The following is a 14,360-nucleotide window of genomic DNA, read 5'->3' as shown; positions in this document are numbered from 1 at the left end:
AAGTAAGTCATAAAAAGCCCTCGGATGCCCCTGATGACGATTAAGCTCTGTCGTCATCAAGCTGTGTCGTCATCATCTTGTTTCTACTTCCATACGTTAGTGTGCTGCTATATAGAAGCACTTATATGGATATATATTTAGATTAAAATATGCAATATATGCACATGTAGGCTATGTTACATGAATGTCAAATGTATTTAAACGGGCCTATATTTCGTTTTCACGCGGGATGAGCGTGGCGGGGACGCGTTCACCCGCGCAGCTGTTAAAGGGGCTGGGAGACACTGAATACGTGAGCAGTAGCTGTGGTTGGGTTTGCCGCCGCAATATCCAGCGTCCAGGAGCCGGCTGACAACTGACAATTTCATCACGGCAGCAGAAACCGCAAACAAACCTCCACGGACGAGCAATCAGGCAACAGTCACGGGAGTGTAGAGTCGCCGCGTGGATATGCCCCTCGAAGCATTATTATTCAGCATCAGGATTATTGTGCAATATGAAGAGAATACAGTTCGCGTTTACATAATGTTGTGACATAATGACTAGTTTACATGATATATAATGTTTACACGTAATGACACGCCAACCGTCTGATATTTATTGAAAGTTGGATGTGCGCTCCCGTTTGTCCTAAGAACAGGTCAGGGGAGGCCTTAGGGTTGATGAATGTGGCGTTGGGCGGATTTAACGGAATTAGAGCCCATAGACTCCAAGTTTTACTGTGATTCCGAAACTGAGCAATGCAAGCAGACCGAACCTACCCACAGGTGATATTGAATAAGAGTGCACAGTCAGGGTGAGACCTTACACCGTGATCATGTATCTGGAAAGGATGCCAGGGGAAGCGTAATGCCGCCATTCGCGCAACCATTTTCCAGAGTAGCTGTTTATTTGACATCTGATAAAAGCTAAATTCCCCAAAAATCAACCAGTTGTCTGTTATTTGCAAGCAACCCTGTATTGCATTTTGATAATAAATGCACAATGTCACTTTTGCGTTGTTGGTGGAGAAAATAACGTAAATTCGTATATATATTTTTTCTCCAGCCTAGGCATTTTATGCTGTCTCTGTAAATAATTCGGCTCACACACTCACTATCATCACAAATATCCACCCAATGAACCCATGTACCTATGCACAAAGGGACACACAGACCACGGGAATTCATCAGTGCGCACAGAGTTTCTGGGGGGGGGGTTCGTGAACTCAGAAATGCGCAGAGGTTCCGGGGTGCGGGGCGGGGGGGGTTGTGAATTCTCTCTTCCCTTCCACGTTTGCAGTCCTCCTTTTTTCCATCTGTGTGAAAGAACCGGATATGAATACTGGGCCACACCGCCTCAGAGGCGATAGCATTCATACCATCACAGTCACACCGGGGACGCTGCTTACCATGGACACCCACACAGGCGGCTCGCTGTGTCTACCATTTCTATCTGTCTTCTATTTTTTTAATCTATTTTCACAGCAGAGAAGAAAAGGATCAAGCTTTTCAACAAGAAATGCTATTGAGTCTAATATTCACTCAACCCATTTTCACTTCCGTATCAGGGTTTGAAATGACAACAAACTCAGAACTAGTGGCACCGTCAGGATGCAGTTCCAGAAATTCCCTGATGGGACCTTACGGCATTTTAAGATCTGTTTGATCTGTTATAATGAATAACAATAAACTTTAGCTAATCTGGTTTTGCCCTTTGTTGTACTTTCGGGGGCCAGTGTGAGACGGTATAACCTCTCACTGCAAGAGTAGCGTGCACTGAAGCGCAGGTATATTATAGCGCCATCTAGTGGCAATATAGTAGCATCACAAGCGTTGTAAAACAGGATATGCACTCCGGCGTCCCAGACCTCGGCCTGTACTCCAACGGTACTATACGACAGCGTTTGGCTAAACAGCGAGCCTTCTGGGAATTGCAGTGCAAGTAGGATCAGGACGCAGTGCGTGTCTTCGTCATTACTGCACATTACTCTCCTTTCCAAAGAGAACGACTGACAGCAGTTCAGTTGTGACGATGAAATACACGAGAGCTTCCTTTATCGAGGCATTTAGGGGTTTCCAAGCCATTAGGAAGTACCAGCTGTACCAGGTCTTACAGCCCTTCACTGGAGAAGTCAAGACACACCTACGCTGGCCTTATTAAAACACGGAGCACATTTCTATCCTGTTTTCACAGTGAGAATAGCCGAAGATTTCGCAATACAACAATCATTTGATTGCACAAAATTGCATTTTGCAAAAATAGCCACTGTATGTGGTTTTTGAATTTGTTTTGCAAGGCTGTGTTTAATCATAGCATTAAGGCAGTAAGTCACGAGAACGTGTGGGCTACACTGATTTATTCCGGTTAGTGTAACTGTGAGAGAGTTGTTACACAAGTCTATTAATGTCCAGCTTCGTAAACAGGGTTTCCACCAGAGTCCCAGATCTGAATCCCAGTTGGGGTAGATGGTGCAAGCGCATGTTCTTGGCGAGCGCAGCCACCCCGTGCTGCTTACACACCGCCTCGCGGTTAAATCTCGTGTTCGGATTATACGTCTGGGAGCCTCTTCGCCTCGAGAGGGCGCGAGCCGACCCACACCGCCGCAGCTTTCCGCCCGAGCGGCCGTTTTTTTGTTGTTTTTTTTGTTTTTTGCCTTCCTCTCCGCCCAATCGCGATCTCTCCACCCCGGTCCCCCAGTCCCGGTCTCTCCTCGTCGCCACGGCCATGGCGGACAGCGCCAGCGAGAGCGACACGGACGGCGCGGGCGGCGGCTCCGCCGCGCCGCTCTCCTCCTCCTCCTCTTCCTCCGCCGCCGCCGCCTCCTCCTCCTCCGCCGCGGGCAAGCAGGGCGTCGTGATCTCCCAGTTCCGCCTGGAGGAGCTGAGCAACCGCCTGGCCTCGCTGCAGCAGGAGAACAAAGTGCTGAAGATCGAGCTGGAGACCTTCAAGCTGAAGTGCAAGTCGCTGCAGGAGGAGAACCGCGACCTGCGCAAGGCGAGCGTCACCATCGTGAGTGGCCCCCCTCTGGGCTGCCGCCGGCCTACGACTGCGGCTCGGTCTGAAATTAAATCAGGTTCTTCGGGTGGAAAACGTATATAAATACGGTTTACGGTGGCGAAGCTGTCACGACAGGAGCACGCTGGCTGCTCCGCTTGCGCTACAGCTACCCGACCAGCTAACGCTAACGCTAAAGCTAACGCTAAAGCTAAAGCCAACACGGCAAACACCCGTTAAAGCGTGTCATGTCGAGCAAACGTGCACAGCGGCGACGATGTTGGCCCGTTAAAAATGTCGTTGGAAGGGCCGAAATTCAAAGACTAGTGAGGTTTATCCCGAGTGAGTCGTGGCTAGCGGCTAGCTCGGCTAACCTAGCTAAAGGAAAAGCCCTCTTCTGTCAGGGCCAGCAGCTGGACAAGCTGCCAACTTGGAGCGCTTTTTTAAACTGGGGAGAGTGGTTTCCCTGCTCCCAGTACTCCCAGTACCCGTGGCTTTGAAAGCCTCGGGCTCAGTCGGGGTTTGTGAGGTGTCCTAGCTGGTAAAGCTTAGCCAGCCGCCTTCGTATCATGAATGTCCCGCAGACAAAAGCAGGGACGCAGAGTTTATGTTAAACCATTAACGTCAACGTTACGGACAAGCTCGGAGCTTGTGTGTCTTTTGAGGTGGGTCAGCCAGCTGTATTATGAGCGTAATGTCTAACACATTGCTTTGTTATGTGGGAGTTGCAAGCCTGGCTTTGTCGGGTCCGCACGGGCATACGTGTGCATCGCATGGAGCGTTTCAGAAAGGGAATTTGCATGTCATGCTCTGAAGTAAACTTGTAATCCAGCGGACAGCTGGTTGTTGGTGCATTGTATACATCAGAGGTTTCCATCAAGCATTTTGATCCGTTTACTTGAACCGTTTCCTCTTTTGATGTATTGTTTTTTTGCATAGCCCCCAGCACGAATCCTGGGTTTAGATGTGTGTGTGTGTGTGTGTGTGTGTGTGTGTGTGTGTGTGTGTGTGTGTGTATATATATATACATACATGTAGCAAGCAAGAGCTGAACAAGAGGAGGAGTTTATTTCCAACACCTTGTTTAAGAAGATCCAGGCTCTGCAGAAGGAGAAGGAGACACTCGCTGTAAACTATGAGAAAGAGGAGGAGTTCCTCACCAACGATCTCTCCCGCAAACTCATGCAGGTAAGAGACACCACCCACAGATCGCACCTTTAAAAAAACAAAACAAGAGACCACACCCACAGATCGCACCTTTAAAAAAACAAAACAAAAAAAGCCAGTCTCTTCAGGGACCACCACCACCCCCCCCAAACCTGCAGTCAGATCAGAAACCTCTGTAGCACTCATAGTGCACCGGTCTGGTCGTCGTCACACAGGCAACGGCTGAGACAAAGCTAGATTGAGAGTGTGTAGGACTCTACTGCAGTTGTCCATGCTCAGCATCCTGGAGAGGTACACTAAAGCAAGATGGCTTTTGACAAGAGATTTTAAGCGTGCGTGTTTACGGAGGGTAGAGGTCCAGCTGTCCTGGGCCCGTTACAGACAACTTACTGGTGTTGTGGATGCGACTGGTGCTGGTTAGGTTCTGGATGTGTTTCTGCCCGCCGTGCGCTGCTGACCACAGCCGTGCTGTCCGAGAGGAGCTGCTCCTCCCCGGGGGTTTGGTCAGTGCAGACCGCAGTGTTTATCTTTGCCTGAGGGCCCCGGCCACGGTGCTGCGAGGGCCGTGCTAGGCGCGGGATCGGGTGGGCCGAGGTTTGAACCCCTGCGCGCCGAGTGCTGTGGGGAAGGAGAAAACGAGTCAGAGTCCGCGTGGGCAGAGCAGAGGACATGTTTTAAGGGGGAGGAGTAGGTGGAACTGGAGCGTCCGCTCGGTTTGGACCAAGTGTGTATAACTTGAGGGTTGCTCTCTGGAGGGCATGACTCACCTCTGTGTGTGTGTGTGTGTGTGAGTGAGTGAGAGAGATATATATATTTATTTATTTATTTATTGTGTGTGTCATGGCTCACCAGAGGTCTCTCAGTGAAACATTGATTTTTCCATTGTGGAAGTCCTCTCCCATTTGTGCGTGTGCGCCCTTTCTGTTCAACGCCAGATGAAGTTGGCCATGTGCCAGACCTTAACCCTTTAACTAAGCATTTCATCTGGCCTTTTTTAATTTTGACGCCTACAGTCTGTACACGCTCGTCTGTCTGGAGAGAGGGCGGCTCCAATCGGGCCAGCATATTCTCAGAGCACTTCTGTTTACCATAATTCTTCATATCTGCTCTTGAGTGCCCACAACATAATTACCCATGTGCTGCAGCGCGCTACTTGTGTAATGGAATGACATCGCCATCTGCGAGTCACTCTGGATGAGCGTGACTGCCAGTGTTACGGCGAACGAAAATCCGAAGCACACGGCTGACTTCAACGCCCACAGAGTTCATGCTGCATGCAAAACATGTTTATAAGGTACTGAGAGGTGTTGTAATAGTGTTGTCTTGCAAGATGTACCCATGCACGCACCCCCCCCCCACGTGCGTCACAACCGTGCCTCCTGCGTTATAAGCGTGGGCTGAAGGGAGGAGGAGGCTGAGTCATGTCCTCCCCAAGGAGAACGCCGCGTGTCCGAGTGGGATCGTTGACTCCTCGTCGCCACGCACGCCTGTCAGGGGCGGTCACACCGGTTAGCTTCTGGCGCGGGTCTGTTTGGGTCAAGCCTGTTCTTCTCACTCCTCGTTCTCCTGGTCCTCACTCGCCCTTTGGCTAGCTGGCTGTTTCTCTCTCCACCGTTTTAATCCTCACGTACACAAGAACTCTCCGTCCAGCTGCGTGATGCGCTCTCTTCCTGCTGCCGAATTCTGCACAGCACGTGACGCAATGCTGCAGATATTCAAGTCGTACCTGCTCTTTGTCATATTTCATAATGTCCTCCTCGTTGTCTTTGACTGCACATAATACAGCCTCATATGTACATGATCTCCTTTTAGTTTCTCATTAATATTTTTTTTATTTTCTGCTTCTTTTTCATATTTATACCTTTTAGATTCCAAACGGAAGCGCTATGCAATAAGGGTTTCATAGGACAAACATGTGTTTACTGTCCATATGATTATACCCATGCATCCCCTCTCGTGGTCTTTGTCTCTGCGTGTGTCTCTGCCTCTGTGTGTGTCTCTAGCTCCAACATGAGAAGGCTGAACTGGAGCAGCATTTGGAGCAGGAGCAAGAATTTCAGGTCAACAAGCTCATGAAGAAGATCAAGAAGTTGGAGAATGACACCATCTCCAAACAGCTCACCTTAGAACAGGTACCACGCACACACACACCCCACCATCTCCAAACAGCTCACCTTAGAATAGGTACCACACACACACACACACACACACACACCACCATCTCCAAACAGCTCACCTTAGAATAGGTACCACACACACACCCCACCATCTCCAAACAGCTCACCTTAGAACAGGTACCACACACACACACACATACCACCATCTCCAAACAGCTCACCTTAGAACAGGTACCACACACACACACACACACACACACACACACATCTCCAAACAGCTCACCTTAGAACAGGTACCACACAAACTTTGACAACAGAGCAGCTTGTGCAAACAAGTACAAATACCACTGACTCCTGCTGCAACCCGGAGGGCTGTGTGTGTGTGTGTGTGTGTGTGTGTGTGTGTGTGTGTGTGTGTGTGTGTGTGTGTGTGTGTGTGTGTGTGTGTGTGTGTGTGTGTGTATGCAGCTGCGCCGTGAGAAGATCGACTTGGAGAACACTCTGGAACAGGAGCAGGAGGCGCTGGTCAATCGGCTGTGGAAGCGCATGGACAAGCTGGAGGCGGAAAAGAGGTAGGCAGGCTACCTGACCCTACGCCACACTCGCACAGACCTTAGCTGGCCCCGCCCTATGCTGCATAAGCCCTGCCCTGACTCCTAGCCACGCCTCCACTCCCAAGTGTGACGGCACACCCCAGTGGAAATGACTACCGGCTCGTACAAGTGCAGAACTCTCTCCCTGACTCTCCTGGGAGTGTTTTCTCTCTCTCGCTCTCTCTCGCTCTCTCTCGCTCTCTCTCATTTGCTTTGTGGGTCTGCGTTCCTGCGTACTCTCTGTGCCCACCTGATTGAACAGCCAAAAACAAGCTCAACTCGAGCTGAATGAGAGCACATGGAACTATATAGCTGTTAATTTTGATCGAATAATATTACAGCTGGTTTATAGGTTAGAGGACTGTGTGTGTCTTATGGCGCATCAGAAGCTGTGCCCTTATGCTCCGCCTCCCATTAACAGTGTTGAAGTGTTTTGATGCTCCTCCACGATTCTCTGCTCTGCGCCCGAAAGCGTGTAAAGAACCGTAGGTTCGAGAGCGACGTCTCGCTGTGGGCGGAGTTGGAGCAGGCCTGCGGAGGTGCATTTCGCCCGTTCCTGTGTGTTTGTCGTGAGGTTGATGGCACATGCTGACCTTGCCCCTCTCTCTCTCTCTCTCTCTCTCTCTCTCTCCCTCTCCCTCTCTTGCCCCAACCTGCTCCGCATCGATTGGCAGGATCCTTCAGGAGAAGCTCGACCAGCCCGTGTCGGCCCCGCCTTCCCCGCGGGAGGTTTCCATGGAGATTGACTCCCCGGAGAACATGATGCGGCACATTCGCTTCCTGAAGAGCGAAGTGGAGAGACTGAAACGCAGCCTTCGCACGACCGAGTTGCAGCGTGAGGAGCGCATGCACGCCCGCTCGTACACACGTGCGAGACGACGCGTACCACACAAGTTACATTCTTGCATACACCTACAGGGCCTGTAGAGTGACACACACACACACACACTTAACTCCAGGTTATCTTGTATTGCATAATCGGATGATGCTCAGGTTGGGTTGGTTGGTTGGTTTGTTGCCGTTCTTGGTTGAATGTGTTTTATGTGTAAAGACGCGATCGGCCACTAGGTGGAGCTCTCTGCATGGCCTTTGCCGAGCAGCGGTTCTGCAGACGGCTCAGGTGGTGTAATGAAGTGGGGGGTGGGTGAACTTCACCTGAGCATCATCTTCAGCGCAGTCTCATTGTTTTTCTGGTTTACCTTTGCCCCACCTTCTCCCTCCAGACACGGAGAAGCGGGCTCAGTACATCGAGGAGGAGCGACAGATGCGGGAGGAGAACCTGCGCCTCCAGCGGAAGCTCCAGCGGGAGATGGAGCGGCGAGAGGCGCTGTGCAGGCAGCTGAGCGAGAGCGAGAGCAGCCTGGAGATGGACGACGAAAGGTAGGGCGCCGCCTGTAGACGCCAACGCCGCCTTCACGCCGCCTGTTGTTTGCTATGATGCGTTTCCTGGTTTTGGTCCAGATACCGGCTCCCTTACGCACAAACTGGCACTGCTGTGTGCTGTCCCCTCTCTGTGTTTCTCTCCCCCCCCCCCCAGGTATTTTAATGAGATGTCTGCTCAGGGGTTGAGAGCTCGCACTGTCTCCAGTCCCATCCCCTACACCCCCTCTCCTTCATCTAGCCGGCCCATCTCCCCAGGTAAGCGCGCGCGCGCGCGTGTGTGTGTGTGTGTGTGTGTGTGTGTGTGTGTGTGTGTACTGATGCTAGTAAGTATTAAACCCCAGTGTCTCGTACGCAGAACATTCTGTACTGCTAGAGAACTGCGTTCTCCATGGATACCACGGAAACGTCAGTTACCACAGCAACACCAGGGTAGCCAAGCTTCACCAACTCTGCTCACCAGATTGTCATATAGTCCAGGGGATGTATACACACAGACACACACACACACACACACACACACACACACACACACACACCCGCTCAGTGTACAATCCGTGTTAAACCTTCGTGCCGGTCATTAAACAAGCCCACGCACTTCACCCTTAACCAAAAGAGGCTCATCCCAGTCCTCTGAAATCTTTGACACCGATACGTCACCCCGACTGAGCGCAGGTCTTTCATTTGTGCGGCGCCACAAATTTCCTGTGTGAAATGGATTAAATTCAAACAAAGTCTCTCATTGAGAGGGGACCTTCCGAGTTTTGCTCAGATCAGCAAGCTTCTTTGTCACTGCGCCCCGGGGTCGCTGTTTTGCGTAGGAGCAAAATTCTGTAGGGCTGTTCAGGGTTTCAGATGAGTAGTTGACCTCTTGACTGTGCTGTGCAGGTTTGTCATACGGCAGTCACACGGTGGGGTTCACGCCCCCTGCCACACTCAGCCGGGCCCCTCTCCCTCACTACGGCCCTCCGGGACTGCACATTCACCCAGGACCCTCGCACGGAGTTCAGGTAAATATCGCGCGCACACACACACACACACCTTACACTACACTTGCACAGACCTCAACTGTGTTTCTTCATCCTTGGCCTCGCCCCACCCTACTTAGCCCTGCCCCCAACTCCTAGCCACACCTCCACTCCCACCTTCAGACTGAGTGTCCAAATGTCAAGCGTGAAGACACACCAGTGGAAATAAATGCCAGCTCGTAAAAAGTGCAGAACTGTTTACCTGACTCTCCTGAGAGTGTTTAGGGCTTTTTTTTTTTTCTTTTTTTTCCTTTTGGGTCTGCATACCTGCTCCATTCTCTCGGCCCAACTAATTGAACACACCTAAACAAACTCAACTCAAGCTGAATGAGAGCACGTGAAACTATATAGCTGTTAATTATAATCTAATAATATTAGAGCTGGTTTATAGGTTAGAGGACTGTGTGTGTGTGTTTTGTGGCGCATCAGAAGCTGTGCCCTGGTGGGTGGAGTCTCAGTGACCACTTGTACTCCGCCTCCCATTAACAGTCTTGAAGTGTTTTGGTGCTTTATTTCCCCTGGAATTTCCTGGATTAGAGGGAAGGCAGTTTCCGTAACCACTGGGTGGTTGCCGAGGGATGGGTTTTGTTTTGGTTTGTTTTGAGGGGTTTTTTGGGGCGGGGGGGTGTTAGAGTTCAGGCCCTTTGATGTTTTGCCATGCTCTGGAAAAGCTCCACTCACACAGACAGCTTGCACACACTCATTCACGCCATCAGTATCTCACACACACACACACACACTCAGTGACCCCAAATAACGCAAGCTCACACAACTGCTCTTCACAACTAGACACCGTTATGCATTCCAGTTCAGTCCAAGTGAAAGTCAGAATCTCTCACTTGCCATTGTGTTTGGATTAGGTTTTTGTTTTTCTTTCTCTTCTGCTCACCTAACGTAATTACGGTCTGCGGTGTCTCCTTCTCCCGAAACAGCGGCCGTCGCCCAGGAGGAGCAACAGCCCGGACAAGTTCAAGCGCCCCACGCCCCCCCCTTCCCCCAACATGCACGCCGGGCTACAGCACCCCACGCTCGCGCAGCCCATGGCCCAGTCCGGCTCCTCCCCCGCGGCGGCCTCGCACCAGCCCCCTGCTCAGCCTTAATGCATGCGCTGCACGCCACGACGCGCTAGGCCAGGCCGCTGCACCCCCCCAAACCCCCACACCCACACCCACACCGCCACGACGACTCAGCAATCCTCCACTGGGCAAGCGCTGTGCGGGGAAAAGACTGGTGTCGCCTCGGAAGCAGAGAGGGATGGATGGATGGATGGATGGATGGGAGGTTTGAGAGAGAGAGAGAGTTTCCGTTGGCAGGCTGACTGCGTCCACGCCCCCGTTTGGACTTGCGCGCCGTTATAACTCCGTGATACCGTCACGCGTTTCGCTTTAGAGTGAAATACGGCTTTTTACGGACAGCGTAGGGATTACTGTCCGAAACTGTTTGTTTGTTTTTGTTTGTGTTTTTTAAAGGCTGCTGTCCGGCTGCTTCCCTGCCTTGCTCCTCCTAACTGTTGAGCGTTGACTGTTAACTAGCTTGCTGCTCCTGACCGGCGAGCTTCGACACGTTGAGGACGCCTCCCCCGAGAAGAGTCCCCAGTCATTTGCAGAGATTTTAATCTCGAAACAAAAAAGCAACCAATTGTGTAAATGTAGTCAATCTGATGAGATTATAATCCCAGACAACTTCAGCATGGGTGATGGGAAAGACGTGTTCTGAATGTCCCAGCTTATGAGGGAGAGCTTTTGGCAGTTCGGTTTGTTTGGTTTGTGGTTTGGTTTTTGTTTTTGTTTTTTCGCTTTTGTATGTAAAGCCCATTCAAAGATGTACACCACAGCATTTAGAGGGTAAAGTCAGGAGGGGGGGGGGGGTGTAGATGCCCCTTAACACTGATGTGAGTTCAGTTCTCTTGTGATCATTGAATAGAGAGTTCAACCAAACGGTGCTAATAGTGCCAGCCTCTGGTTCCCAGCAGTCAGTAATCCCAGGATCGAAGCCCCGTCCTGGAGATCTGCAGACTTTATCTTTAATGCTAATCTGGCTCTAAAACTAAGAATCTACTGGATCACCCATGTTGGATTAAAGTTGGAACTAAACTCTGCAGTTGATCACCAGGACCGGACTTTGGGTGCACCTGCACTAGAGTTTGGAAAACGTAGTTCAAACACAGTGAGAGGATCCTGTAGTTCAAACTGGGAAACGTAGTTCAAACGCAGTGAGAGGATCCTGTAGTTCAAACAGCAAGACCGGGTGGAATCCACTCCCTTCTCTCTCTATGCATGGTGCCTGCAGCCAATCAAATCCCCGCTGCGTCACAAGTCACGGCCAAACACGTCTCGACGTCATGACCGTCCAGGCCAAACTCGGCCGACACTGTGAGCCGGGAGTAGTGACAGGAAGCACCCAGGTGCCAGGTGGCTTTCATCATTAATGTCGTTTGGTTGATCCGTTCCTGCAAGGCTTGCGTTCGAGAAAATGGGTATGTCTCCAACGAGCAGTCCAGCCTGTTCCAGGGGCCTCGAGCCAGTCGACCCGTTCCGTCCATTCCAGCCCTCCCGGCAACGGGAATCAATAGCTCAGCAGCCCTTGGTTATCCAAATCAGGTTCGCAAGGAGCTGGAACAGAACAAAAAATTCTGGACCGGAGTCCCACAAATTACAAGCGGCAAACCTTTGCCAGAAACGCTGATCCGAGGGTCAGGGCATCCACACCTGCGCAGCAGTCACGGGTCAGTGCACCTGGTGTCAGATCAGCGAGCAGAACAGAAGGAGGAACGAGGGAAGCAAGGCTAGTGCCCTGAGTTTAACGCACCACAATAAAATAAACGTACCAGCCAAGAGGCGGTGAGGTGCCAGGTACTGTGGAACAAATTAACCTTGATGTGATTAAAAGCTTGGACAAAAACGTGACAGTTTCTGACTGTTTCTTGGACCTTAAGTTCGTGTGTGTGTGTGTGTATGGGGCGGGGGGGTTCAGAAGTTATTTTTCATGTCCACCGTACAGCTGTGGTTAATGACTACTGCTCCGGGCGGTCAGTGCGTTACACAAAAAGTGTCCTAACAGCAAATTTGAGGAAGCACGTGGACACTGGCCTGGAATGAGTGATCAGAGATCACTCAGCCATGGAGGCCGGAACTCCTGGTCTGGCTGAACTTTTTAAAATTTATCAGAGGTTAAAAAACGTAAAAAATTACTTGAGTTCACTGTGTGCGTCTAGGTTTCGGCCACGGTCGGTTTTCTTACTCCCGATGGCACCACGAAGTGCCCAGTTCTATGCCAGACTTTAAACATGAACATTAAATATGTTAACCATGTGAGGCATACGCACTCCTCTCGTGTCTGGTTGGTAGAAACTAGATGCCAATCAGCTGCTGGTAGAATGACAGCTCAGAGTCACCCCACAGTCCTCTGGCTCGGGCTAACCTCTGTCACCTCTGCTGGTTTTCTCCCAAAGTACTTGACTACACGGCGCTGGTGTCTTGCAATGATTAATGCATTGGGGAGGCTTGGGTGTGTGGGGACTGCCTACATGTGAGACATTCTGAATGTATGAGAAAGTAAGCGCGTGTGCACGCAAGGAAGCGTGCACGCACACTCGGGTCATTCTCAGGCTACGGAACCTGAGATGGATGAGGAAAACTGCCTGGGCGTCTGGTAACAGGAGCGGAAGCGTCTCAGTGAGAGGTCAGAACCAAAGACAATATGAGAGGCCTGACTAGGGCAGACCCAGGGTTTTGACTGACATGTGTTGTGATATGTTCCTATGGCTGTGGGTGTGTGTGTGTGTGTGTGCCTGTGCACGTCAGGGCCTCCCTGGCACTGCTGGAAAAGGTTTATTTGCCAAAGTACTGTGGGATGTTTCATCTCTCGCATTCCGAAAGTGACACTGCCTCAGGTGTGTGTGATAAAGATCCGTAGATTAAAGTGAGGCTAAAACACATGCTTTAACTCGAGAACACTGCTACGGCTAAACTATAGAGGAGTGACAGCCCTTGAGTACCAGCAGGAGGAGGTAAGGTGCCAGGTACTGTGGAACAAATTAATCTTGTTGTGATTTAAAAGCTTTTTTTGGACCTTAAATTCATGTAGGAGTAGGTGATGTTTGTGCGTGGTTGGTGGGGGTGTGCGTTCTGCTGGTGAAGGTCACAGTGGTAGCAGGCTGAGAAGATCAGCCCGGACTTCCCTCTTCTCCACAACAGATTCCGGCTTCTATTGGACATCCAGACAGACCCAGGCCAGCTGAGAAATCGAATCCCTCCAGCGGGTCCTGGGTGTGCCTCTGTGTCCAGGGGGCTTCCTTATGAGAAACCAAGACCCCCCCCCCCAATGTCTCAAGCCATGAAGAGTAGCTTCTCACTCCATTTCATAGGGCGAGAAACACAAGCATCATCATAATCTTATTGTCATGTTTGGCACCTGGGTGCAGATCCTTTTCAGCCAATCGAGGCTTCAGGTTTTCAGCCTGCAAACTTAACGCTGTCGACTTAGGAGTAGGGTATATCTAGGCTCATCCATTACACTAAAAATCTTCAGCCATATAAATTGTTTTACAACATACACACACACCTGGAGCCGAGGAGAGAACAGACCTCTAGATAATCATTAAGCCGCATTTTAGAAGTCCTCTAGTGTTCAGGAATTCGTGTCTTCTTCACTAACAGCATCGGCTCGTCAGACAGACGGGGAGATAAATCTTCTAAAAAGGCTGGACCTTCATTTGTATTGTGTCTTCCTCTCACAGTAGGTCCCAAACTCCTGGCAGTAACCAGCAGCTTATCCTAGCAACCAGGGTACTACAGCACATGCTGATCCAACATGTATCATAATCATCCACACACTCGTTAGCATCTCTGGAATGGGTCAATTGAGGTCGTTGTGTTGAGGTAACGTAAGGACTGATATCTGAGAAGATCGCTGCTGACTGCCTGGAATTATCATCAACGTAAAAACTTTGTATCTCCAAAAACAGGGGAAAAAAAACTTGACATCTGCTATTAGATGTGCATTTTCTGCTCGTCGGCTCATCATGAAATGCTCCCCCGATGTAAGGTGCAGGTGAAGTTTTCAAACGCCATCCTTAGCACAGACACTGCTAATTCTGA

General features: G+C 50.6%; 1 protein-coding gene across 2 annotated transcripts; it reads left to right on the top strand.

Annotated features, from left to right (window-relative positions):
- Positions 1-2,345: 2,345 nt before the first annotated feature.
- Positions 2,346-12,167, top strand: ccdc6a (coiled-coil domain containing 6a). 2 transcript variants are annotated; one of them, XM_027014409.2, is made up of 9 exons: positions 2,346-2,976; positions 4,015-4,164; positions 6,147-6,275; positions 6,729-6,832; positions 7,528-7,688; positions 8,077-8,233; positions 8,391-8,491; positions 9,122-9,243; positions 10,194-12,167. In XM_027014409.2, exons 1-9 carry the CDS (start codon positions 2,386-2,388, stop codon positions 10,359-10,361), a joined length of 1,683 nt encoding a protein of 560 aa, XP_026870210.2. In that variant the 5' UTR covers positions 2,346-2,385; the 3' UTR covers positions 10,362-12,167. The 2 variants fall into 2 exon arrangements, with proteins under 2 accessions (XP_026870210.2, XP_026870209.2); XM_027014408.2 differs by having other exon boundaries at positions 2,350-2,991.
- Positions 12,168-14,360: the final 2,193 nt, after the last annotated feature.

Source organism: Electrophorus electricus, chromosome 13, assembly GCF_013358815.1.
Source record: "Electrophorus electricus isolate fEleEle1 chromosome 13, fEleEle1.pri, whole genome shotgun sequence".
Classification (NCBI taxonomy): Eukaryota; Metazoa; Chordata; class Actinopteri; order Gymnotiformes; family Gymnotidae; genus Electrophorus; species Electrophorus electricus.
This window is presented reverse-complemented; position numbering and strand designations above follow the sequence as displayed.

Coding starts and splice junctions, on each gene's coding strand:
- ccdc6a (XM_027014408.2), top strand. CDS start 2,386: ATGTCCAGCTTCGTAAACAGGGTTTCCACCAGAGTCCCAGATCTGAAT. Junction 2,992..4,014: donor GCAAGGCGAGCGTCACCATC/GTGAGTGGCCCC, acceptor ACATACATGTAG/CAAGCAAGAGCTGAACAAGA. Junction 6,833..7,527: donor AAGCTGGAGGCGGAAAAGAG/GTAGGCAGGCTA, acceptor ATCGATTGGCAG/GATCCTTCAGGAGAAGCTCG.